The following is a 25,402-nucleotide window of genomic DNA, read 5'->3' as shown; positions in this document are numbered from 1 at the left end:
CCCCGCCAGGGTTTGATCCACCTTTCTATTAGTGCTCATTAGGGCCAGCCTGCTTGCTGGTTTGAGTTGAGAGAGAAAAAACACAAAATAAACACAAAATAAAATAAAATAAAACAAAATAAAACTTTCCGTCTACTTACCTCAAACATGGTCAAATGGGCATTTGCAGCGGAAGCATCCCACCTGCCCCTGACGTGTCCGCTGCCTCCAGCCCTGCCCCCACACCTGCAGAGGACAGAGAGGGCTCCGGCCTCCTTCCTCACTGCCCGGCCTGACCATTACAAGTGCTTCCCCCAGGCCGTGCCGTGGCCTCTGACCCCTCCTTCTGAAGGCCTGTCTGACTGACAACATGCGGGAGTTGCTCACCATAAGCACTTCTGTTTTCACATGTTTATGAAACACAAGGCTTATTATGGAAAATAATAGCTCCTGTCCACTTTGGTCTTCCATTTCCCAGAGACAATTTGTTTAATCTCTATCTCCAATATTCCCAGTCTCCAACATCAACTAGTGACTTTTCCGTGGCGACAATGGAGCCTCCCCTCTCCTTGTATTCACAGTCACATACACTCGGGCATCAACCCCAACCCTCTTGACACATGCCACTCTACCTCTAAAACGCTCTGCACAGCAGAACCACACATCATGTCTCCTCCTGCCAGCCATTGCTGCTGCCCCCTTCTATCAGCTCAGTTCTGACACCCGGGAGGGCCTGGGCGCTGGGGACCAGGCCCCAGCGTAGCTCGATGGCTTCCAAGTCAGCTGAAGCCCTACTGAGGGATCCACAGAACCGGCTCCGTGACAAGGTGGCCAACACAGATGTCTGAACTCCCTGCCAAGCCCTCACACCTCCTGGGCCAGCATCATTGTTCTGACAATGCCAATGGCATCATTTTTTCTTCAGATTGTATGCATCTGAAAATACAACTTCCAAGAAAGAATTATTTGAAAACCAGAGTTAGAGAGGCCAGAGAGAAAGAGTTGTTGTGGCCACTGGTCACTCTCCAAGCGGGTAGAGACATGAGCGTCCTCCAGCTCTCGGGTGGCTGGGTGTTCAGCTGCAGGTTCCCCAGGCAGAGGCTGTGGCTCCGCCCCTCGGCTCAGTGGCTCCAGCTCCCCAGGGATTCCAGCCGAGAATGTCTATTTGCCAGGCTTGGAGGACCTATGCAGCCTCATCACTGCCTGTGACAGCGGGACAGGGCACACTTTCCCAAGCTTTCCAAGATGACTTGTAATCACACAAAAAAACCACACAGCAGCGAGTGTCCAGCACAGAGAGCAAGACGCTGCCCAGACAGAAGCGAGCACACACTGAGTGCCAGGGTTTGCATTGTAGTCTCTTGTCCCTGTGTACCTGGGAGGCAGCAGTGACAGCTCTAGTGGCTGAATGCTGGCCGCCTGTCTCAAATACCTGGCCCACCTGGCCCCAGCAATGGCAGGCACTTGGGGACAGAGGGAGCTCTCTGGCTCTCCCTGGTTCAGTCCCTCTGATAAAATGAAAAACAAGCAAACATCCCAGAAGCACCCCATCCCACACCCTACTTTCTGTGTCTTCCCACAAACTCCTGGCACCCCCACCTTCCGGCTGGGAGCCCCAAGGCACAGGTGGGGTTCACAGCACTTTGAGGGGATGCTCCGGCAACATAGAGTGCAGCTGCTCTTCACGCTTCTGCAGAAGCAGACACCCTGACTTGCACAGCACAAGCCATTCCAAAATGCCGTGTACCAGGATGGTGCCCCAGGGAGCTGAGCTGAGCCCTCAGACCCTGCACACCAGGATGGCACCCCAGGGAGCTGCGATGTGCCCTCAGACCCTGCACACCAGGACGGCGCCCCAGGACACTGAGCTGAGCCCTCAGACCCTGCACACCAGGATGGCACCCCAAAGTGCTGCGATGTGCCCTCAGACCCTGCACACCAGGACGGCGCCCCAGGACACTGAGCTGAGCCCTCAGACCCTGCACACCAGGATGGCACCCCAAAGTGCTGCGATGTGCCCTCAGACCCTGCACACCAGGACGGTACCACAGGGTGCTGCAATGTGCCCTCAGACCCTGCACACCAGGACGGTGCCCCAGGGAGCTGAGCTGAGCCCTCAGACCCTGCACACCAGGACGATGCCCCAAGGTGCTGCGATGTGCCCTCAGACCCTGCACACCAGGACGGCACCCCAAGGTGCTGCGATGTGCCCTCAGACCCTGCACACCAGGACGGCACCCCAGGGAGCTGAGCTGAGCCGAGCCCTCAAACCCTGCACACCAGGACGGCGCCCCAGGACACTGAGCTGAGCCCACAGACCCTGCACACCAGGATGGTGCCCCAGGGAGCTGAGCTGAGCCCTCAAACCCTGCACACCAGGACGGCACCCCAGGGAGCTGAGCTGAGCCGAGCCCTCAAACCCTGCACACCAGGACGGCGCCCCAGGACACTGAGCTGAGCCCACAGACCCTGCACACCAGGATGGCGCCCTAGGGTGCTGAGCTGAGCCTATTGAGTAAATGTGTCCCCAGGCTTGCCCTCAGCCAGGAAACACCTTCCCTCTCTAGAAGGCCTGGCACCAATGGCAAAATTCACTTTGTGTCAACTGTTTCCCCACCTGTCTGATAGCCCAGCATGAGCTCATCAGTTAGAAGGAAATAAAAAAGTCAAGCCTAAATGTATAAAAAATTATGATAGAAGTCCTAAATACAGGGAGGAGTGCAGGCTTATTGAGTCAAAAATCAATCAATCAATGAGGGAGTGGATTAGGAGCTCCTCATGAGCCCCACAGAAATAATTTGCCCAAACAGTGGGATTTCACCACGGGAGACCAAATTCCAACACTTTTAGGAAGTAAATAATGAAAAATCAATTCAAAGCAAAAACAGAGCCTGGGCCCGGCCCCTGATGTGCCGACACATTTACTGCGGAGGCCGTCCCTCGGCTGACCTGAAAACATCCTCAGTGTTTATTTACTTTCCACACCTTCCCGAGATCAATATTTTTAATTTGGATCCGAGTTATTATTTTTCACATTGCAGCAGCGAGGAGCGGAGCGAAGTGGCTCATATTTCAGTGCTAAAAAGATCAATACGACGGCTTCACCTCCACCGCGGCGGTGCCGCCGCCCATGCAGAGCGCCTGGTCCCTCGGGGCTGCGGTGCCGAGCCGGGAGCAGGTCATTACCGTCAGCACCGCCGACAGCCCGTGATTTAGCTAAGCACCGAGGGCCTGGTGCCCTCGGAAAACCAATCTTGCTCCTTTCACTTCATCAGGCCTGTCTCTGGGCCGCGAGGGGCTGCCAGGGCACTGCGGGAGTGGGCGTCAGCCCTGGATCACCAGCCCACCCCATTCCTCGGCCACACGGTCCCCTCCCTTACAACTTTGGAGCCGCTGCTAGGCACGAAAGGGTGGGGAGGCCGGAGTCAGGAGCTCAGCTTGCCCGGGTTGGCTCTGCCAGGTTGGGCAAGGAACCTTCCCTGGGGCGGGGGGGTGGGGCACGAGGATGACCCGGTGAATAGCACCACTGGGCACAGCTATGGATGCCATGTGCACGTGCAGCAGCTGCCTGGTGGGGGAATGCAGGGAGGAGGCCCTTTATGTAGGAGGGGGCTTCTGGAGTCTTGACCCCCGTGTGAGGACTCACCTAGCTGCTCACGCCCCATGGACAGCCCCCTCTGGCACACATGGCATCATGACGGTGGCAAAGGACAGAGACTCGGGTCTGTCCTTCCCGGCAGGCCTCAGTCCAAGTGAGGCAGAGCCGGCAATTCTGACACACAGGCTGTGCCAGGGCCCCAGAGAAGCTGCTCCACTGGGCTCTGCTGTTGGACCGGAAGCCTAAAGCCATGGCTCCCTCCATGCAGGCACAGGCCAGTCCCCTCACTCACTCCCCACCAGGGCCCAGAGCTGTTCCAGAACCAAGGTCACCAGCAGCCTGCATCTAGACGCTGCCCAGAGCAGTCATCCCGCCCCCCCGTCCACACATGCCCGAAGCCCCTGGGCAGCTGGTTCCCAGCAGGTTCTGTGTGGGTCTGTCTGGGTGGTGAGTCCATCCATTTCCTGCCCTCAGGGCATCTGTTAAGAGTCAGGGCTTCCCATGCAGGGTGAGGTTGGAGGCTGTGGCACTAGGCCCACCCAGGCACCTTCTGACCACATCCAGGGGCCTGACTCAGCCTAACTTGCCAGACCAGCACCTCAGTCACCTCAGGTGGCCCACAAGCTTGTCAGGCTGCGTCCATCCAACCACAGGCTCGGGTGGCCATGGCTCTGAGCTGAATCCTGGTGGGAGGCTCAGTCCAGGCCCTGGGGCTTGGTCCCGCAGGCCCCGGGCCTTGGTCCCGCAGGCCCCGGAGCCCTGCACGATGGTCCAGACCACTGTGTGAGTGCCCAGCTTACCCTCGGGGCCTCTCCCTGTGCCCAACACAGCCCCACGCTCCTGCAGGAGCTGCAGCCAAGCCTTTGCTCTAACAATGTTCATCCTGCAATGAAATTACACCAAGATAAATCTGCAGTCACTCCCTCGCCAAGCGTCGCTCCCCAGTGGCTCTCTGTTGATAGCCTGGCTTTTCAGGCGCTAAGTGATGCGTTTTCTAAGACCCTCGCGCAGCTGGGGAAATTGGACACAGATTTCTACGCTGCTGGAGGCCCGATCGATGCACAGGAGACGGCCTGTGCCGCCGGCAGCTAGGGCTGCTGTGGCACGCCCCACGTGCTGCCACAGGTGGGCAGCGATTCCCAGGGCCGGGCTGCGGTGACACCTCGCCAGCTGGATCATCCTCCCAGACGCAGCATGAGTCCCTTCCGGAGTACCCTGGCCTGGACCATCCCAGCACTCGGAGTCCAAAGTCCTCTGTGGCTCACCAAGGAACTGACAGAGCCCCTTCGTGTCCACGGGTGTCACACGGCTGAGTCAGAGCGACTGCATTCTCTGGAAAACTTCCAAGTCATGGTGTGTGCCAGGGTACCAACATGTGGTTCTCACACATGGATGCCCCCCAGGCCATGCTACTGGACAGACTGCCCTCACAGGGTGGCTCTGTGGTTGAAGGCCAAGCAGGACCACAGGGCAGGACCAGCCGGCCATAGGATGATGGCCAGAGAAGTGGGGCTGGCCTGGGACGGCGGCTGGGAGAGGGCGGAGGCCCTGTCAGGTGGAGGTCAGGGGACACAGGAGTGGCCTGCTTCGCTGTGCTCCATCATTCCCAAACGCCCATGCAGAGCAGGAACCCTGGGGATAGCGCATCGTCCGGATGACGGCACCTGCCCGGAGCTGCTGAGGGTGTGCCACCACCTCTCCTCCATGGCAGGCTGCGAGGGGCTCCACCCAGGGTCAATTGTCCCCCATGGCCAAGCTGCAGTGGGGTGTCCATCCCGGGTCAACTGCCCCCCATGGCAGGCTGCGGGGGGCTCCACCCGGGGCCAACTGTCCCCCATGGCCAGACTGCGGTGGGGTGTCCATCCCGGGTCAACTGTCCCCCATGGCAGGCTGCGGGGGGCTCCACCCGGGGCCAACTGTCCCCCACGGCCAGACTGTGGTGGGCTCCACCCGGGGCCAACTGTCCCCCATGGCCAAGCTGCGGTGGGGTGTCCATCCCAGGTCAACTGTTCCCCATGGCCAGGCTGCGGTGGGGTGTCTGTCCCGGGTCAACTGTCCCCCATGGCAGGCTGTGGGGGGCTCCACCCGGGGCCAACTGTCCCCCATGGCCAAGCTGCAGTGGGGTGTCCATCCCAGGCCAACTGTCCCCCATGGCCAGGCTGCGGGGGGCTCTAGCCCAGGCCCATCGTCCTGGCTTTCCCAGGGCACACAGGGTCCCCTCCCACTGGGAGGACCAAGGCCGTCACATTCTGGTCCCCCCGCATTCATTGGCCCCTGAAATCTGAGCCACTGTGAGATGGAGTGTGCATTTGGGATGTGGCAGAAAACCCATTGAGCAGAAGGAAAGTGGTGTGCTCACCTCCACCCCTGCTTGGGCAGGACAGGGTCATGTCCTCCAGGGTGACCGCAGGCCGGGCTAGGGAGCCGGCAGAGTCAGGCCTGCTTCCCAAGCCTGCACAACAAGCTCATGGCAATGCCAGCACCACACAAGCCTCGTGTGAGCCAGCAATTTGGTGATTTCTTCCTTTTTCCTTTACTTTTTCTTCCTTCCTTTTTTTTAGTACAAAAAAATGCTTTTTGAGCATCTCGGGAGCAGAGGACTCTGGGTGCAGGACGCGGCGCTGGCGCCACCTGCTGGTGTGGCCGCCCACCACAGGTCACCTTCCTCGGCCCCAGGCCCAGGGCTGTTCTGCCAGCCTGCCTGAGGGCCCATGGCCTTCTGGGAAGAGGCCACTATTTTCTGATTCCTATTAACACCTGTGACAGCATTTATGTACGAGATAAATTCATTTCAATTTCCTTTTTCAATTAATGGCCTATTATTTGAACCAGACTCAGCTAAAAATATTGCTTTCACACCATCAATCTTGGAAACAGTAAATGGTCTTTGAGCAGACAGCCAAGGGCACCCGTTAGGGCAGCTGTGGAGGGGATGACATTGCTACCCACTGCAACCCAGCTCTGCCAGCACCCCTGGGCACCACCTAGAGGACACTCAAAGGACACACCCTTTCCTGGCAGCAAGATGAGCACGCAAGAGGGCAGTTGGGACAGTGTGCAGGGGCAGTGTCCAGGCAGCGGCTTAGGGCTCAGGCCCAGCACGGGCATCCCCTTCCCCTCTCGGCCCTGGGGTCACCTCTCCCCAGCTGCCAGTGGCCCTCGGCATCTCCCACAGGGCCTGGTTTCAGGAGACGGGTAAAGCATCCAATCACCAGGCAGAGAAAGCTGCACAGCCTGAGCCTTTGGCAGAGGAAGTGTCTCCCCCTGCTGCCAGCCCAGCCCTGGCCTCGCTCTGGGCCTGGGCATCTGTGTCCTCCGACCCGCTGAGGCCACTCTGGGCATCTACAGCCTCACAGGCTCCCCTCGACCTCCCTCTGCAGCCTGAGCTGCCCACTGCGGGCAGGCTGCCCACCACCTTCCCTGTCTGGCCCCGGGCACCTGGTGGCAGCCAATGCGCACCAAGGCTCCTACCGTGAAATGTTCCTGTGAGCGGTAGTTCTCGTCCAGGTAGACTCGTGCCCTGTTGTACTCCTTCATGGCATCACTGGACAGTAGCTCCCTGTAAGGCAAGCAGGTTCTATGAGCAGACGGGTCCAGGCTCAACGCCGACCTAGGACCCGGGCCACGGCCCGTGCTCAGTGCCAGGCATGGGTCCCAGGCTGCAGACAGCTAGAGTCCCAGGCCTCCGGCCAGGCTCGCCCTTGGTGCAGGGCCACATGCCCAGAGGTGTGCCTGCAAAGTCTGCTCCCATCAGAGAAGGCAGGCCCCAAGGGAGCTGCCTGGGCCAAGCTTGTCCTTCAGCAGCGGCCAGGCGGGAGTGGGGTGAGACTTTTCAGACTCCAGGAAGGGCTGGCACTTCCTCTCTTGCCTTCTCTGGGCCTTGTTGGGGTCCGTGCAGTGGATGTGGGGGACACGAGGGTGTGAAGACATTGTTGCATTGTAGGCAGGGCCACAGGGAACTTCCCGCTGAGGCAGGGCCCGGCGGATGTCTACAGCCACCTGGATGCAGCTCCACCTTCCTTTGCATGGATACCAGACCACCCTGCAGAAGAATTCTAATCCGTCCAGGCATTTTTGCTACTGTGAGACTGGCTTTTTACACAATGTGAGCTTGGAGGTTAATGTCAATAATAATGTCTTACAAAAGGGCCTTCTATTATTCCTACTGTCTTGGCTGTCCCCATTGACCTTATGCTAATCAAGGGACCTGTATTTAGGGTTTCATTCTTTCCTTAATCTTTAGGTTCTCCTTTTCTTTGTGATACAAGATTAGGTTGTAGAATAAGAATTATAGCAGGAATTTCTATTGTTTTTGGGTAAAGCAGGTGGCAGGGTTGTCCTTAGAAACACCCACTTGATCATGACGTAAAAAGTCTGAGCCAGAGTTTGACTGATTCTGTATAAATAAAGCGGACGGCTTTATTGCATTGTCCACTATCATCAAGGAATTCTGGTGGTCCGTCTCTTTCTTTCTTTGTGCCAACTCCACACACACTTCACGAGTTCCGAACCTCAGCTGGAGCTGGACTCTGGCAGGACCTTGTCCTAAAGCGGGGGGAGCCTCCCCGGGGTGACCTCCTCAGCTTTGCCATGGCCACTACACAGGGACACACAGGATCCTGTGTGTGGGAGGGGCCAGGCACAGGCGACACGCCAGCCAACAGGACCGGTAGGCAGATGGCGAGGCACAGACATGGAGCAACACACGCTGGCCATAGCTACGCCATGCCCCCTGCCCTGGCATGTGCATGGGACCCCTCACTGTGTGAAGCAGCAGCTGTGGCCAGCGACGGTTGTGGGAGCAAGCCAGCTCCTGCGGGGCCCGAGACAAGCAGGAGCAAACACAGACGTGTAGGGACAGTGTAGGCACCAAAAGGACAAAGTGGGAAGCAAGATGACGCATGGGGAAACGACGGACAAATTTCCTCAGAGTTTGATTGAAACAATAAACTCATGGGCTGCAGAGAGAAAATCAAGCTGAAGGGCGAGGTAATCAACTGCCGGGACGCAGTACCCAAGCTGGCCTTGGCGCCGGGGAGAAAGCCGCATTATACACAGGGCGATGAAGCCGGGCACGAGGCGCACAACGCTGCGCAGGGACGGCGAGCCGAGTCCTCGGCCGAGCAAACATCCAGCAGCTGGGGCTGGGCCCACAGAAGCACCTTTCAAAGCCGAGACAAAGGCCTTCTCAGACCCACAGGGCTGAGATAACCGGCACCAGCTGACATGTGCCCACAGCCACGCCCAGAACGTTCCCAGGGCTGCCGGGCAGCTCGGGGAGCCTCCGGCACCTCAGCATCTCGCAGACAAACATGCAGCTGGCAGCAGCAGAGGTACTGCAGGCCCCAGGAGCCGCAGCCACCATGGCTGCGCACGCACCCCCGAGGCCTGTGGGCCTGCGCTGCTGCCTCAGTGGGCCACACTGCGAGACGCACGCGTCCGCCTCATCCTTGTGTTCACACCACGCACACACCCACAGCTTCAACGAGGACCCTTTGCCTTCCTCTCGCAGGCCTGGGGCCAATGCAACTGAAATCCTTCGTCACCCACAGTGCAGGGTGCAGAGGCCCCTCAGGCGACAGACTCCACCTTCTGGTATTGTCCCAGCAGCTGCGCACACTCCCACTTCTCACAGCACAACAGGGCTCGACCCCTTCACTACAGATTCCTAATAGCTGTGGGGTTTGTCCAATGTAAGCACCCCAAACATGTGACACAGGGACCAGGAACACGGCCCCTCACTGCATCACGGCACTCTCCTAATCCTGCACAGGTAGCACAACCCGCAAAGGGGACACAAGCCTCATGGTGCTGCTGCAGAGTTCTTCCCTGCAGGGCGTGGCTAGGAGAGGTGCACCTGCGACAGCACAGGCTCAGCTCTGTCCCTGGGGCAGGATGTCCCGTCCCCAGGCAGAAGGGGTCTTGGGATGGGGGCTGCCTTCATGTTTACTCAGGCAGCCTCCACATTTCAGCCAAGGAAGCATTTCCCACTTCCACCTGCATCAGGCATGCCTGTGTTCTGGTAATTACTTAGTGGTGGACCACGTGTCCCTGGATGAGGCCAGCTGCTGATGCCAACACATTCATGTCCAGGGCCATTTGGCCCAGACAGCGCAGGAAGGGGCAGGCTCCAGGCCAGCCCAGCCAGCCTCCACCACAGCGCAGCTCAGGCCCCAACAAGGCAGAGGACAAGGCCTCACCCTGACCCAGCTGTAGATGGCGCCACCGTCAGTAGGGACGGCTGAGCCCCAGGTGGCACACCCTCCTTGTCACGTCAACTCCTGTTATAGATGGAGCTGAGGGATGGCAGAGAGGTGGCAACCAGGGCCAAGGGATAAGACCTGGACCACACATGCAGAACCAGCTCCCGCCTGGCTGGGCCCCATGCCAAGCTCAAGTCCACTTTTGCTGTGGTAGATGAAGCAGGTGGAACAGTGCCTGGAGTGGGCCATGGCAGCCTGGGGCCTCAGAACCTAGGAGAGCCAGGGGACAGGATGGAGGCCAGGCAGACGGCGCCCCACGTGCAGACCTGCAACCTGTAACTGGAGCTCTGCTCTGCCTCCTTTGTACCTTCAATGTCCCCCTCTGCCCTTGCCCCCAGACCTGGACAGCACTGGGGTGGATTAGTTCTCCACAGAGCCACGTGCAGGCATGTCTGCCCCAGTGAGTGGCTCCTCCTCGAGCGCCTACAGACAGGGCCACATGCAGCAGCCAGCACCTACCCCTGTGGGTTGTGAATCCAGCACCAGGGCCACCATCCCCAGGCTCAAGCACAGCTGTGCCATGGCCACAGGGATCAGGTAGCCATGGCCTGGGGCCATCCTGTGGAAACCACTGGATGAAGATGGAACCACACCCTACCACATACCCTCCCCAGCACCCATCCTTGCCCCAAAGACTCACTTGACGAACTTGTCCACGTGGGACATAGAGGCTTCGTAGTTCTTCCCTCCAAACTCCTGGCAGTGCAGGGCCATGAAGTGGGGCCTGTGGGTGTGTACGACCTGTGGGTGAAAGCACATAGGGTCAGGTATAGAGCCAGCACCATGGCCCTCAGCACAACCAGCTGGCAGGCAGGCTGGCCACACACCAAGCCAGCCACAAGTGGCCCAGCACAAATCAGGCCAGTCACAGACTGGGCAAGCCATAGGTCAGGCCAGCCACAGACCAGGCTAGCCACAGGCAGGCCGGCCACAGGCCGGGCAAGCCACAGGCCAGGCCAGTCACAGGCCGGGCTGGCTACAGACCAGTCTAGCCATAGGTCGGGCAAGCCACAGACCAGGCCAACTGTAGGCCAGGTGGGCCACAGGCCAGGTAAGCCGAGGGCCGGGCTGACCATAGGTGGGCCACAGATCAGGCCAATCATAGGCCAGGCCAGGCATAGGCAGGCCAGCCACAGACCAGGCAAGCCTCAGGCTGGGCTAGCCACAGTCTGAGTTAGCCCCAGGCCAGGCCAGCCAGACACAGGGACAGACATATCTGTGTCTCTGCTCCAGAGCCAGCCCACCATGGTTACCCTCCAGTTGCCTTTGCACTGAACCCTAGACCCACGCATTGCTGTAAACCAGTCCAGTCTTCTTCAGTAGCCCAGTGTGTGCTTCTCAACGACCAGAAGAGGACACAGGAACTGCAGAGTAGCTAGAAAAGCTACTCCAAACACAAGCAAGTCAGACAAGCCCTCAGAAGAATGCCCGACACTAGCAGCCAGGCGCACTCAGGTGTGAGCGTCTGCTGTTCACTTGGGCGCACACAAGCATCTAGGCCCATGCAGGAAGGTAACAGCTGCTCTCGTGTGTTCCTGCATGTTGGAATGCATTTCATCAGGCACATGTGTGAGTATATGCACACTTTCAGCACACTTGGAAATCCTGAGGTGCTGGCACTATTTAAGGGGTCCTCAGGTATGCCAGTGTCCTGTCCCTGCAGTGACTTGCCCAGTCAGTCACCGAGAAGCAGCCTGACAGCTGAGCCTTGGGCCAGTGTCATGGCCAGTGACCCACCTGCTGGAGGCCTTGCCCCACACTCCAGTGTCACCCAGAACATAGTGGTCCCACCCCTGCCCCAGGCAGGCACTAGGTTGTTTGTCTCCTGACAACAGATTGTCACCACAAGCACAGAGGCACAGGGACTGCCACCAGCTTCTGGCTTCCATTACGACAGAGCTTTCCCTGGAGAGCAGAAGTGACTGCGCAACCAGACACACATGTGCAGGGCACTGTCCTCTGGCCTGGGCTGTGTGCAATAAGGCTTTGTTGGCCATCACAGCAGTAGCCTGTCCAAGCACAGGCAGCGCCCTGGCCAGGCACATGGGTCTCACGGTTCACCATGTGTCCCCACACCCACTGTGCATATGCACACACTGTAAGCTATGCATACACACTATGCACACTGCACACACTGTGCATATACACACTGCACATGTTGTATGTGTACACACACTGCACACACACTATGCACACTGCACACACTGTGCATATACACACTGCACATGTTGTATGTGTACACACACTGCAAGCTATGCATACACACTATGCACACTGCACACACTGTGCATATACACACTGCACATGTTGTATGTGTACACACACTGCACACACATTCACACTGCACACACTGTGCATATACACACTGCACATGTTGTATGTGTACACACACTGCACACACACTATTCACACTGCACACACTGTGCATATACACACTGCACATGTTGTATGTGTACACACACTGCACACACTGTGCATAAACACACACCGGGCACACACTGAACACACTGCACAGACACACACCAGGTACACATTGAACACACTGCATACACACACCAGGGACACAATGCACACAGAGTGCACATACACTGTACATACGCACAAAGTGCACACACGCATACCGCATGCACACATATCAGAACTTGTCACACTCACCCAGGAACTCAGCACAGGAGATTGTACAAAGCATTGAGACCATTTCTGATATAGGAGGAGCACATCAGGACATCGTAGAGGCAAAGCCCAATGATGCTGTACTCAGGCTACATCCCAGGTACAATTAATGACTGCACACTGCACAGTGCAAAGGTCTACAGGAGAGCTGCTCAGTGCACAGGGCACAGGGCACAGGGAGGCTGTTCAGTGCACAGGGCACAGGGAGGGCTGCTCAGTGCACAGGGCACAGGGCACAGGGAGGACTGCTCAGTGCACAGGGCACAGGGAGGGCTGCTCAGTGCACAGGGCACAGGGCACAGGGAGGACTGCTCAGTGCACAGGGCACAGGGAGGGCTGCTCAGTGCACAGGGCACAGGGCACAGGGAGGACTGCTCAGTGCACAGGGCACAGGGAGGGCTGCTCAGTGCACAGGGCACAGGGCACAGGGAGGGCTGCTCAGTGCACAGGGCACAGGGAGGGCTGCTCAGTGCTCAGTGCACAGGGCACAGGGAGAGCTGTTGCCTGCATACCTTGCTTTTCTGTTATCTTCCTTCAGGTCTGACACTGTTTCCTTTATAAAGCTCTCTTCCCTCAATTGCTTGGTTTTCTGTTGATATCTCTTCAATTTTGCTGAGCTTTGCTCAGTCCTCATTTTGTCATTCAGTCCATCTGAAAACTACTTGTTTTTAGACGTTGCACTCAAGTCTGTGCTTTCGTAGCTGATAAAATGTCCACTCAGGGACTCTACTTCCAGGCAGCTACACCAGAAAGCAGGCAAATCCACTAAGAATGGGCAGATCTGGGATGAGAAGATGGGACTGGGACGAATGCCACTACTTGGGACACCACTCTCAGAAGAAGTCAGAAACAGAGAGGCCTGGGCCAGAGGGTGTAGATCAGGGTAACAGTAAGCTCCACCACGCTTAGCTGTGCTGGATCAGCAGCAGGCAGCAGGGGGCGCTGCAGGCCAGGGATCAGAGTGCTGAACAGCTGTAGCGGTCATCTAAGGGCATGCAGTGTAAGAGAGGCACCACAGGGCAGAGAACCGAGCTCAGACAGAATGAACCCGCACAAACCTCCAGCACCCAATGGGGGGGCGTGAGCCAATGGGGGGGTGGCAGCCCTGGCAAAGCAGTCACCAAGCAGGACAAGGAGCCCAGCAAATGGGGGGGGGGGGAACCCAGCAAGGGGTATCCATGCCAGAAAAAGATAAGACAGTGGCAATGGCACAGGGAGAGCGAGACAGAGAGAGACACATAGAGAGAAAGACACAGAGACAGACAGAAAGAGAAAGAAAGAGTAGGGAAAATATAAGATGAGCAAAGAAGGAAGAGCAGCTGCATTACCAGTCCTGGAGAGAGAGAGAAGAGCAACAGAAGTAACATCCATGCCAGATGGGACTGCACGCCACGCAGAGCCATGGAGAGCCATGGAGAGCCACAGAGAGCCTCACAGAGCCACAGAGAACCTTGCAGAGCCTCACAGAGCCACACAGAGCCTCACAGAGCCACGGAGAACCTCACAGAGCCACAGAGAGCCTCAGAGAGCCACAGAGAGCCTCAGAGAGCCACACAGAGCCACGGAGAGCCTCACAGAGCCACACAGAGACACAGAGAACCTCACAGAGCCACAGAGAGCCTCAGAGAGCCTCCCAGAGCCATAGAGAGACTCGCAGAGCCACAGAGTCACGGAGAGCCTCACAGAGCCACGGAGAGTCACAGGAAGCAACAGAGAGCCACAGAAAGCCATAGAGAGCCTCACAGAGCCACACAGAGCCTCGCAGAGCCACAGAGAGGCACAGGGAGCCACAGAGAGCCATGGAAAGCCACAGAGAGCCTCACAGAGACACAGAGAGCCTCACAGAGCCACAAAGATCCATGCAGAGCCACGGAGAGCCTCACGGAGCCACAGAGAGGCACACAGAACCATGCAGAGCTTCACAGAGCCACGGAGAGCCTCACAGAGCCACAGAGAACCACAGAGAGCCACAGAGAGACACACAGAACCATACAGAGCCTCACAGAGCCACACAGAGCCATAGGTAGCCTCACAGAGCCACGGAGAACCACACAGAGCCAGAGAGCCATACAGAGCCACCGATGGTTCTCAGTGGAAACACAGACCCACTCAGTGTCCTGACCTCATGGTGGCTTCAGAGCCACACCCCCAGCATCCCATGCCCATCTGCACATTTTCCCTCCAGGACCTCAGGCACATGGCCACAGGGCCAGGCCGTCTGTGCACCAGTGCCCGCGCCCCTCCCCCCATTGCAGCCTCTGCAGAGCTCCTGGCAGTGCCACAGTCACTTGTGAGCGAGAGGCAAGGCAACCATGTTGTTTCGTGCTGCCTTGAGGGCATCTGCCCAGCTGCTGGCCAGCAACCACCCAAGCCCACAGCTAGCAAGTCAAGTCTGAAGCACAGTGGACAGCCAGCAGAATGGCAGTCGTCCACAAGAAAATGTGGGATGCACCTCCTCACCCCAGGGTGGCACGACCGAGGCCCATCACCTCCCCACCCAATCATGGGGCCAGGGGGCCTCCCGTCTGCTGACCAACTCACTGCCCACCTGCCTGGACCTCCAGTCTGCTGACCGACTCACTGCCCACCTGCCTGGACCTCCCGTCTGCTGACCGACTCACTGCCCACCTGCCTGGACCTCCCGTCTGCTGACCGACTCACTGCCCACCTGCCTGGACCTCCCGTCTGCTGACCGACTCACTGCCCACCTGCCTGGACCTCCCGTCTGCTGACCGACTCACTGCCCACCTGCCTGGCCCTCCCGTCTGCTGACCGACTCACTGCCCACCTGCCTGGACCTCCCGTCTGCTGACCGACTCACTGCCCACCTGCCTGGACCTCCCATCTGCTGACCAACTCACTGCCCACCTGCCTGACCCTCTCGTCTGCTGACCGACTCACTGCCCACCTGCCTGGACCTCCTGTCTGCTGACCGACTCACTGCCCACCTGCCTGGACCTCCCGCCTGCTGACCAACTCACTGCCCACCTGCCTGGATCTCCCGTCTGCCAACTGACCACCTGCCTGCCTGGCCCTCCCTCAGCCAGCCTTGCTGCAGCACGAGGGTTATACTTGGGGATGTAACCGTTGATGCACCATGGTGTGCACCTGGGCCACCGCGTCCCTGGGTCCCTCTTAGAGGCTTCCGCTGAGTGGGGCTGGGCAGGCTGCCTGAGATGCCCCTTCTGATGCCGCGTGCTTCCCAGGGGATCTGCAGAGGCCAGTCCACAGCCTGTCTGCAAGCCGTGGCCACCACCTCACACCATGGGAGCTGCCTATAATCAGGAGTACTCACCCACGACCCTGAGCCTGCCCAGCAGCTGTCTTCCCAGATGGCAGCTTCTCCAATGTGCACACTGCCAAGGGCTGCCACAGCAAGTGGAAGGTGGCAATTCCTGCCCCTCTTGCACAGACCCATATGCCCTGCCCCATAGACACCCTGGACTCCCAGCTCTCACTTCTGTCCTCCTCCTCACACATTCACTCAGCCCACCACTATGACAAGGCTGGACCTCTTGCTGGGCAAAGAGAGAGGGTGGTGGGGCACTAGCCAGGCCCCCCGTGGTGCAGGGTGCTGGACCTGCCCACCCACCCTGCAGGCCTCCTCGCAGGATGGGCCTGGAGGCGGCAGGCACTCCCTGCCTCCAGGTCTTCCAGGAGAGCACCAGGGATCAATGGCCGTGCACCCTCACAGGCCTCAGTCCACAGACACTGGCTTCTCTGGTTCTGGAAGACACCTGGCTGTGGTGTGCCTGCTCCAAGCCAGTCCTCTTGGCACAGCCTCTTCCACTAAGGGCCCTCGAACTCAACTCAGCCAACCACACTGAGACCCTTCCTTGAGTGCTCACGGGGGAGACCCACTCGCCCCATGCTGCTCTTGTCCCTCGCCAAGCCCGACACCGGCCAACACCACCATCAGGCACACCCCAGCAACAGGAGCCTGCCAAGCACAAGCAGTCAGAGTCCCACCTGGGGACTGGCCAACAGTCATCCCCTCTATCCCTCTGCTTTACCAGAAATACATTGATCTCTTTTTAAAAGGTTATTTTTATCGGAAAGGCAGATTTACAGAGAGATCCTCCATTTGCTCATTTATTATCCAACTAGATGCAACGGCCAGAGCTGAGCCAATCTGAAGCCAGGAGCCAGGAGCTTCTTCCGGGTCTCCCACGTGGGTGCAGGGTCCCAAGGATTTGGGCCGTCCTCTACTGCTTTCCCAGGCCACAAGCAGGGAGTTGGATGGGAAGTGGAGCTGCCAGGACATGAACTGGCACCCCCTACAGAATCCCAGAGCTTGCAAGGCGAGGATTTTAGCCACTGAGCCATCACACTGAGCAGTCACACCTGGCCAGTAACTGCATCTTAAAAAGGAAACAATGTGGGACTGGGACAGGGGATAGCAAGCCAATGGATGCCGGCTCATGTCCCGTCTGCTCCACTTCCCATCCAGATCCTGCTTACACCCTGGGAAAGTGGAGGATGGGTCGAATCTTTGGGCCCCTGCCAAGGGGATCCGGAAGAGGCTCCTCACTCCTGGCTTTGGGTTGGCTCCATTCCAAATGTAGCAGCCACGTGGGGAGTGAGCCGGCAGACACAGACCTTTCCCTCTGTCTCTCCTTCTCTCTGTAAATCTGCCTTTCCAATAAAAATAAAATACACTGAAAAAAACAATCAATGCGGCAGGAAAGAACACACCTGCTGCCTGCTATGAGGTGATTTAACAACTGCAGGGAGTGGACCATTGAGTGACAACGCAGGCCATGTGGACAAGGGGCCAAGCATGGTGGCCTTCACACAGGCAGCACATGCATCCCAGACGGGGGCACCGAGTCAAGTCCTCCGCTCTGCTTCCCCTTTTGCTCCTGGCTCCCACATCGGGGTCTCAGGTGCGGCTTTGGGCTGCTGGCTTCAGCCTGCACAGCCACTGGGCCAGTGAGCCAATGGATCCCAGCTCTCTGGCACTGTCCCTTCCTTTCTGCTGGAGATTCATGTTTCAGAACCTTGTAGCCAGCTCTCTCCTGCGAATGGCCCCAACAGGCCCTGCGAAGAGCCCAGCTGGCAGATGAAGCCGTCTGCAAGTGGCTGCCACTCCATGGATGGACACAGGAGCAGCACATATGGCTGGGATTGTGCTCAGGAGCAGGGATGACTGGCACCCATGCGACTGTGGCTGAGGCATGTCCTGCCGAACACCTAACAGGCCAAACCCTGTCTGGGGTGTGGCTGGACAGGGGAGGCAGAGAGGTGCCACCTGGGGACAGGCACTCAAGGGTTCTGAGGTAGACAAACCATGGCATCTCACTCGGCATAGGTTAGGGAACCCCAGGGACAGCACACCTGCCACCCCAGTCCCTGCTCCTCAGAGTAAGCTCTAGGCCAGGGACACCCCTGACCTTGGCCAAAGCACAGAACTAAGGGTAACAGGGTCTGTCCCTCGACCAGGGAACCTCGGACTGGCCTGGAGTCCCACTGGCAGAGCTCGCCATGCTGGCCTCCTCCCCAGTTCACAGTCACACCTGCCCACACCCAGGCACTTCCCAAAAGAGATGTGCTTCCTGGCTACTGGGCTAATGCCTGCCCTCCGTAGCACAGCGTCAGAACTGACGTCAGAGGACACAGAGTGACAGAGGAAGGATGACAGAAGAGCCTTGAGACTACTTCCCAATGTTGGGGGGAGGGCTGTGGGGCGGACTCAGGCATGGGCATCTGGGAGGGTCTCACAGGCCAGAGGTAGGATGTGCAGAATGTCACAGGGGCCAGCATGTGCCAAGGTTGTGGAGACAGCTGACTGCAGGGAGAAGATGCCACAAGCCTGCCAAGGTCACCTGGAGGAGCCAGCTCAGTAGAGACTCAGTCAGGAACAGCAGCAGATGAAGGAGGGCAGGAGGGGCTGCCCAGAGTCACTGCTGGGCCACAGGCCTCCCCCGCTGCACCAGGCACACAATCCAGCCACATGTGTGGGCCGAGTGGGGAGGACTGGCTTCGAGGCCCAGGGACAGAAGCCATGCTGCCCCTGGGACCCAGCCAGCAGGAAACAAAGGCCCAGGCTCAAGTCTGGAGCAGTGCCAAGGGAGACGCACAGGCAGCTGCAGGGAGCAGGCAAACACGATGGCACAGGGTATGTGACCACCTCAGCGCCCAGGGGAACCCTGCCTGGGGAAGCCCAGCCCCTCCCTCCCACTGGGTCCCCAGCTGGCGCTGCCTCAAGGCCAGGATGTTGTGAAGTTGTCTGTGTACAGCAGCCTCCAGGACAGGGCAGGGCCTCAGGTGGACCCGCCCACAGCAGCCTCTAGACAATCTGGGTGCTCCCTTGTTTGCTCCTCTCTCTTCTCTGCTAAACCACACGTGATGAAGAATTCACGTAGAGAAAGCAAAGAACTCAATCGGAAGCTGGGCAAAGGGTTACAGAAAGTGACAGGAAAGAGACGGAGAAAGCTCTCATCTGCTGGCTCACCCCCAGAAGGCCCCCAACCAGATGGGCCACATAGGCACAGGCACCCAAGTCCGTGGCCATCACTGATGCCTCCCCCGTGCAGTCACAGGAGCGGTGATCTGCAGCCAGGTCTCACACCAGGCACTGACACAGAACAGGGTGTCCCAACCGAGTCTTATCTGCTGTGCCCACAGGCTGAGGGAGTGGCCTTGTAAATGCTCCCCACAGGCTGAAGGAACAGAGTGGGCTGTGTAGATGCTCCCCACAGGCTGGGGACTGAGCCGTGTAGATGCTCCTCACGGGCTGAGGGAGTGGAGAGCGGGCTGTCTAGACGTTCCCCATAGGCCGAGGGAGTGAATAGTGAGCCGTGGTACATGTTCCTCACAGGCTGAGGGAATGGACAGTGGGTCGTCCACACGTTCCTCACAGGCCGAGGGAGTGGACAGTGGGCCATGTAGACACTCCTCACAGGCCGAGGGAGTGGACAGTGGGCCGTGTACACGCTTCTCACAGGCCGAGGGAGTGGACAGTGGGCCGTGTAGACACTCCTCACAGGCCGAGGGAGTGGATAGTGGGCCGTGTACACGCTCCTCACAGGCCGAGTGGACAGTGAACCGTGTAGACACTCCTCACAGGCCGAGGGAGTGGACAGTGAGCCATGTAGACACTCCTCACAGGCCGAGGGAGTGGACAGTGGGCCGTGTAGACACTCCTCACAGGCCGAGGGAGTGGACAGTGGGCCGTGTAGACACTCCTCACAGGCCGAGGGAGTGGACAGTGGGCCGTGTAGACACTCCTCACAGGCCGAGGGAGTGGACAGTGGGCCGTGTAGACACTCCTCACAGGCCGAGGGAGTGGACAGTGGGCCGTGTAGACACTCCTCACAGGCTGAAGGAGTGGACAGTGGGCTGTGTAGACACTCCTCACAGGCTGAAGGAGTGGACAGTGGGCCGTGTAGACGCTCCTCACAGGCCAAGGGAGTGGAATCAGGACTCTTGTACTCGGGAAGGGGATGTTTCTTGAGAGGCGCAGGGAGGCTGACTCCAGGTACTTATTCTGGACTCACACTCACACTGCTCCCCCAGCAGCAGGCTTATTCACACCAGGCATCAGGCATGTTGGTGTAGAGGTGCTCATCATAGCCACAGGGTCTAGAGGGTACCCAGTGACAACTCACATCTCTGACACGGGAACTTCCGACACGCGGACGAGCAAAACATGCTTCAAGCAATCAAAATAACGGCCCAAAAGCAGAACCCGGGGTAGGCATGTCAGGGGCTACATGGGAAGCTGCCTCTGACTCCGGCTCATGGTCAAGCCCAGCTCCTGGGGAAATGCCCAGCAAGCAGCAGCGATGGCTCAAGCCGTCTCGTGAGCTTCCCCGGCACAGCGGGCGGCCTCTCGCAGGCTCCATCCTGCACAGCAGACATATCAGCTAAGGCTCTGGACAGGAAATAGTGAGGGACTCGGTGCCGGCAGAGAGGTTGCTGGTCAGGTGGCCCCCAGGCAGGATACCTCCGCCTTGGCCCTTCGGTGAGCTTGCTGCAGCCTGGGGGACTCAAGGACTAAGAGGGATGTGGACACTAACTGGGCACCAGCCAGGTCAGTGAGCAGAAAGCCAGGCCAGCTGGGAGCCGCTGACAGTGTGGTTGTTCTTGAAGCACTGAACTCCTTTAATGCACAAACAGGTGACCTCACGAAGCCCTCAGTATCTGCTCATTCTCTGTGTGGGACAGCCAGGGTCAGTCCTGGTCATCCTAGCATGACCTGAACCTTCCCAGCAGCCGGGAGTCCATCTATTCAAGCAGCTCACTTGTGAAGTGCTTGCTCAGAGCTGTGGGAAGGCCCAAGGCCACCCATGCACCCAGATCCACACAGAGCAGAGACAAGGGGCAGAAGGGCCTGTGTGTCCCACCTCCCACAGCCATATCCACAGTGCCATGGCTGTCGCCGGAGCAGCAGGTGGCAGCATCCTGCTCATCCAAGCCCTCAGAACACCACTCAGCACACACTTGCCACAACCACCGTGGGACAGACAGAGAGCTCAGGACCCCACAACCAAGGCAGAGGTCCCAAGAGCTACACCCAAGGGTAGCACCTTCGTCAGCAGAGGGAACGGCTCCTGTTACCGGCACCACCATGCGAGCAAAAGATGAAGGGTGGCCAGGGCTGGCTGGCTACTATGCTTTACCAGCTCTTGAAGCAGGTGCATGTCCCTGTGGCTCCTTCCCTGGTCACCCCAGGAAAGGGCTCCCTTATCCACCCTGCCCTGAGCCTCAGTGGGCAGATGCTCCTCTGCCCTGTCCAGCCGGATCAGTCATGGTATGGACACCACGGTCCCACCTGAGTGAGCGAGTAGGTAAATGAACCAGTGACTGAGGGTTGAGGCCTGGTCCCCACACCTACTGTGGGGTTGGTAACATGACAACTACATAGCACGTGCCATGGGACACGTGCAGAGACCTGGTCTCATGTCCTTCAGGTCACACATCTGACATGATAGCATCCCCTGGGCACCTCTCACATCAGGCTGTGTAGACATTGCCATGCCCCTCATGCATCCAGTGCACCAGGCAGCACAGGTCTTGCTGCTCCCAGCTGAGGTGTGCAGGAGCTCAACCACACACATTGTACTAGAAGGGGATACAACCACACACAAGGCCCAGACAGGCGACAGGGCTACTCACACCAGCCAGCATCAGGTCTCTCCAAGGAGACCGTCCACCTGCTCTCGGTCCCCTGAGGAGAAGCCCAGGATGACAGCTGACAGTGGGGCAGCTAGGACAGGGCCATGGCTAAGGTGGGTGCAGTCTGTCCTGGCCCTGCCCGATGAGCCTGGTGCCCTGGCACATCACAGAAGGACACACGAGACAACTGCAGGGCCACCTACAAAGGCTGAGAGGGCCAGGAAGGACCAGCTGAGACATGGGCCCTGGGACAAGGCCCTGCCCTACGCTGCGGCCCAAGGTTCCTAGGAAACCGCTTGAGATGGTACAGAGGCTCCTCTACAAAGTGGCCAAGCTGCAGGAGGGCCATCACCCCACATCCCACTCTCACACAGCAGTGTGCTGGCCAGCAGCACCCGCTCTGTGTTCGTCCCACCACCAGCACCGCGGCCCACTTGGTTGTGTTGACCTGTGCCCTCTCCTGCTCCTTGCACCAGACAAGGAACCGCCCCTCCATAGCCCTGAGACGCTGGTTCACAACTAAGAGCCGCTGCCTCCTCAGTGGCCACAGCCACCCAACTCTCCCCAACCTGATATGGAGTGCTACAGCCTGTACCCTCCAATAACGCAAGGAAAGGGAGGGTGGGGGCCCACTGTTCTGGGGTTCATAAGCATACAGCAGCCAGCATCAGCCCCCCGGCCCAGGCTCGGCAGGTGCACCTCTGGCTGAAGCCCAAGCCCAACTGCATGGTGGAGTCCAGGGCAGATGACTGAGTGTAGTACTCAAGGCAACAGGTGCCCTGCCCCTGCACCCCATCCCCTTTGTCTCTGCAGGGCGCCCACTCCTGCACCCCATCCCCTTTGTCTCTGCAGGACGCCCACTCCTGCACCCCATCCCCTTGGTCTCCACAGGATGCCCACTCCTGCACCCCATCCCCTTGGTCTCTGCAGGATGCCCACTCTTGCACCCCATCCCCTTTGTCTCTACAGGGCGCCCACTCCTGCACCCTGTCCCCTTAGTTTCTAGCAGCTCCCTGGCCAGGACATCCCCCAGACTCCAGGCCCCTTGGAACAGGGGCAGCTCGCAGCTGACCCCGTTGTCTGTGTGGCCATAGGCTTGCATCCCACATGTGACTGACTCACTGCTTTGGTCCAGAGAGCTCAGTGCACCCCAGGTTCTAAGAGTCCAAAACCTCACCTAGGTCACTTGCCTCTAACCATGAGCTGACCTGAGCCTCCCCCCTCAGATACCAACAAGTTCCACAGGAGGCTGGTGCAGTGGGCCAGAGAACGCCACATGTGAAGGGCCAGCCGGCTGAGTCCCCCATGAGCCCTTCCACATCCCACACAGGCCACAGCAGGCTACCACACGGGCCCTGGGAGCCCACCTGTCCCCAGTGCCCGAAGCCACATCTGTCTGGCAGTGTCTGGGGTGTCAGGGAGGGTGGGACCTGGCCCATGCTCAGAAGGAAGATGGGGACCCCTGGGGCATGGCAGCAGTGGCGTGGATTCTCTGTGTGACAAGGGTTGCCCCAGGTTGGGGCCCAACCTACATGCACACAGTTCACCCCCATCTGTGGGGGCTACTGACCCCCTGTACGAGCCAGGGCCAAGTTACTGGCATGTCACCAGCTTGGGCTGCCCTCATACACCCAGCAGGAGCTCACACTGCAGAGCTGCGCTGCTCACCCAGAGTGGGAAGCACAGACCAAAGCCACCAGCACCCACTTGGGTGGGGGGCCCAGTCCTCACCAAGCTTCAGGGGACAATGCTCCTATCTTGGGGCCTGAGCCCTCCCGACATGGGTCAGCACTGGACACCAGGGGCTGTCCCTCGGCAGAGGCCCATCATACTCCTCAGGCACAGCAGGTCAGGACCTAGAAACTCAGGCCCAGAGCTCCTTGGAACTCAGGAGGGTGACACAGGCTCATGCTACAATGGCCAAATGGTGCGGCTAGACCAGACCAGCCCAGACCCAGGAGCCAGGAGCCTCCTCCAGTCCCCCACATACCCTACACTGCCTTCCTCAGTGCATCGGCAGGAAGTTGGCTGGAAGCAGAGCAGCCAGGCCTCCAGCTGGTGATGCACCACGAGCCAGACAGGAAATTCCTCCTTTTCAAAAACAAAACAAGAGACTGCCATTACCACTAACAGGTTAAGCTGCCACCTTCAGTGCCAGTATCCCACGTGGACAATAGTTTGAGTCCTGGCTGTTCCACTTCCAACTCAGCTCCCTGCCTGGGAAGGCCACAGTGGACAGACACTGAAGAGCACCCTGTGGACGGGAGCTAGCCCAGTCAGATGTGCACCTACAGGCCCCAGGCCTCACTGACCTCAAATGACAGCTTGGCCAGGGCCTCCTACGTCCCAGCCCTCACCAAAGCAGGTCCTCCTGTGGCCACCAGCATGGCTAGCCCTTGGCTTTGGGAGGGGAAGGCCCTGCACGCCCTCGCCCGCTTACTGCTGCAGGTGGTGTGCCTGTGGGGGTGAGGGGAAGGAGGGAGGGAGAATAGCCTGGCCTGTGCTTCCCCAAGGGGCTCACCGGCCTCCACAGAGTAAAGTCGCAGCTGGAGCTCCCGTCACAAATAAAATAACCAGGAACACAGTCACTGGCTTTCAGGAGAATCAAAAGGCAAGCAGGAGACCCAGGCTGGATCCTAACCCCACTGGGAAGGTAGGTGGGGCCGGCTGTGCTTCCACACACCCCACTCATCACCCTCACCAGGAGGCCACACAATGGGGTGTCATAGGCCCCTCTTGGGGCCAGTCAGGCCACCTGTGCTCCCCAAAACCCTGCCAAGCCATCAGGCTTTCTGCTGTGGTGCTGCCTCAGCATGGCCCCTCATGCAGTTCACCCGTCTTCAGCTGGGATGCACCCAGATGCCCAAAGTTTCATCTCCAGCATCTGAGACAGAGATGGCCACCCAGGCACCCCAAACGCTCGCCTGCAGGAGTCTTATAACCCACCTTGTACCTGAGTCCTGCCAGAGCCATGCTCCCCTACGCAGCTGAGCGATCCGTCCCCACACCTCACATCATACCCAGGGGCCCTCAGAGAGGCAGGTGAGCAGGCTCCACGTGCTGCCCACGGCCCTGCGCCTGGGCCTGGGCCTGGGCCTGGGAGGGGGACAGTGGCACAGAAAGTGAGGCCCAAGTGGGCCCCTGGGCCAGCAGCCACACACACTGCTGCCAGGACAGGACACAGTGCTCACGAGGGCCAGCTCAGAGTGGGCTCACCCACAGGTCATGCTGGGACATCTCTAACAGTTCTCACCTGATAGAATTCCCGAAGCCAGTTCTTCTGCAGGTTTTCTGGCTGTGAATCAAGAAGAGGAGAGACAGTCAGACCACTGCCCAGGCTTGAGCAACCAATGTGCCAGAGAAGCCCCTGGGGCCCTGCTCCCACACACTGGGGCTCTGGCCTCCCACCTTCCCTCCCTCTGCCGGAACAGCAGGGTCAGTGCCCCACACATCTGACGCCCAGGGGACCCAACCCCCACAGCACAGGGCCTGGGATGACAGGACCCTGCCAGTTGGAGCAATGTGAGGCTGGGCCACCGTGGACTTCTTGACATCCCATCTGCCCCTGCCCATGAATGTCTATAGCAGCCATGGGTGGAAAATGGCAAATGCCCATCTGAGGAGCCAGTGGACACAGCATACACGTGTGCTGTGTCACCGGACTCTGTGTCGACACCCCCACTGTGTCGGGGGAGGAGGCAGGAGCAGTCTGGCACTTGGGTCAGGAGACAGCCCTTGGCCGAGGCACACACTAGGACCTGGGTGGCCC

The 25,402-nt window shown here is 58.9% G+C and overlaps 1 protein-coding gene across 2 annotated transcripts in view; it reads right to left on the bottom strand.

Moving 5' to 3' along the window:
• Positions 1-25,402, bottom strand: part of INPP5A (inositol polyphosphate-5-phosphatase A) — a 122,295-nt gene that overhangs the window by 60,649 nt on the left and 36,244 nt on the right. For both annotated transcript variants that reach the window (XM_058671663.1, XM_058671662.1), the window contains exons 2-4: positions 24,887-24,928; positions 10,481-10,581; positions 7,049-7,136 (exon numbers count right to left, since the gene is read on the bottom strand). In XM_058671663.1, coding sequence (XP_058527646.1) covers positions 7,049-7,136; positions 10,481-10,581; positions 24,887-24,928 — 231 coding nt within the window. The remainder of the gene's footprint in view (positions 1-7,048; positions 7,137-10,480; positions 10,582-24,886; positions 24,929-25,402) is intronic.

Source organism: Ochotona princeps, chromosome 13 (genome assembly GCF_030435755.1).
Source record: "Ochotona princeps isolate mOchPri1 chromosome 13, mOchPri1.hap1, whole genome shotgun sequence".
Taxonomy (NCBI): Eukaryota; Metazoa; Chordata; class Mammalia; order Lagomorpha; family Ochotonidae; genus Ochotona; species Ochotona princeps.
This window is presented reverse-complemented; position numbering and strand designations above follow the sequence as displayed.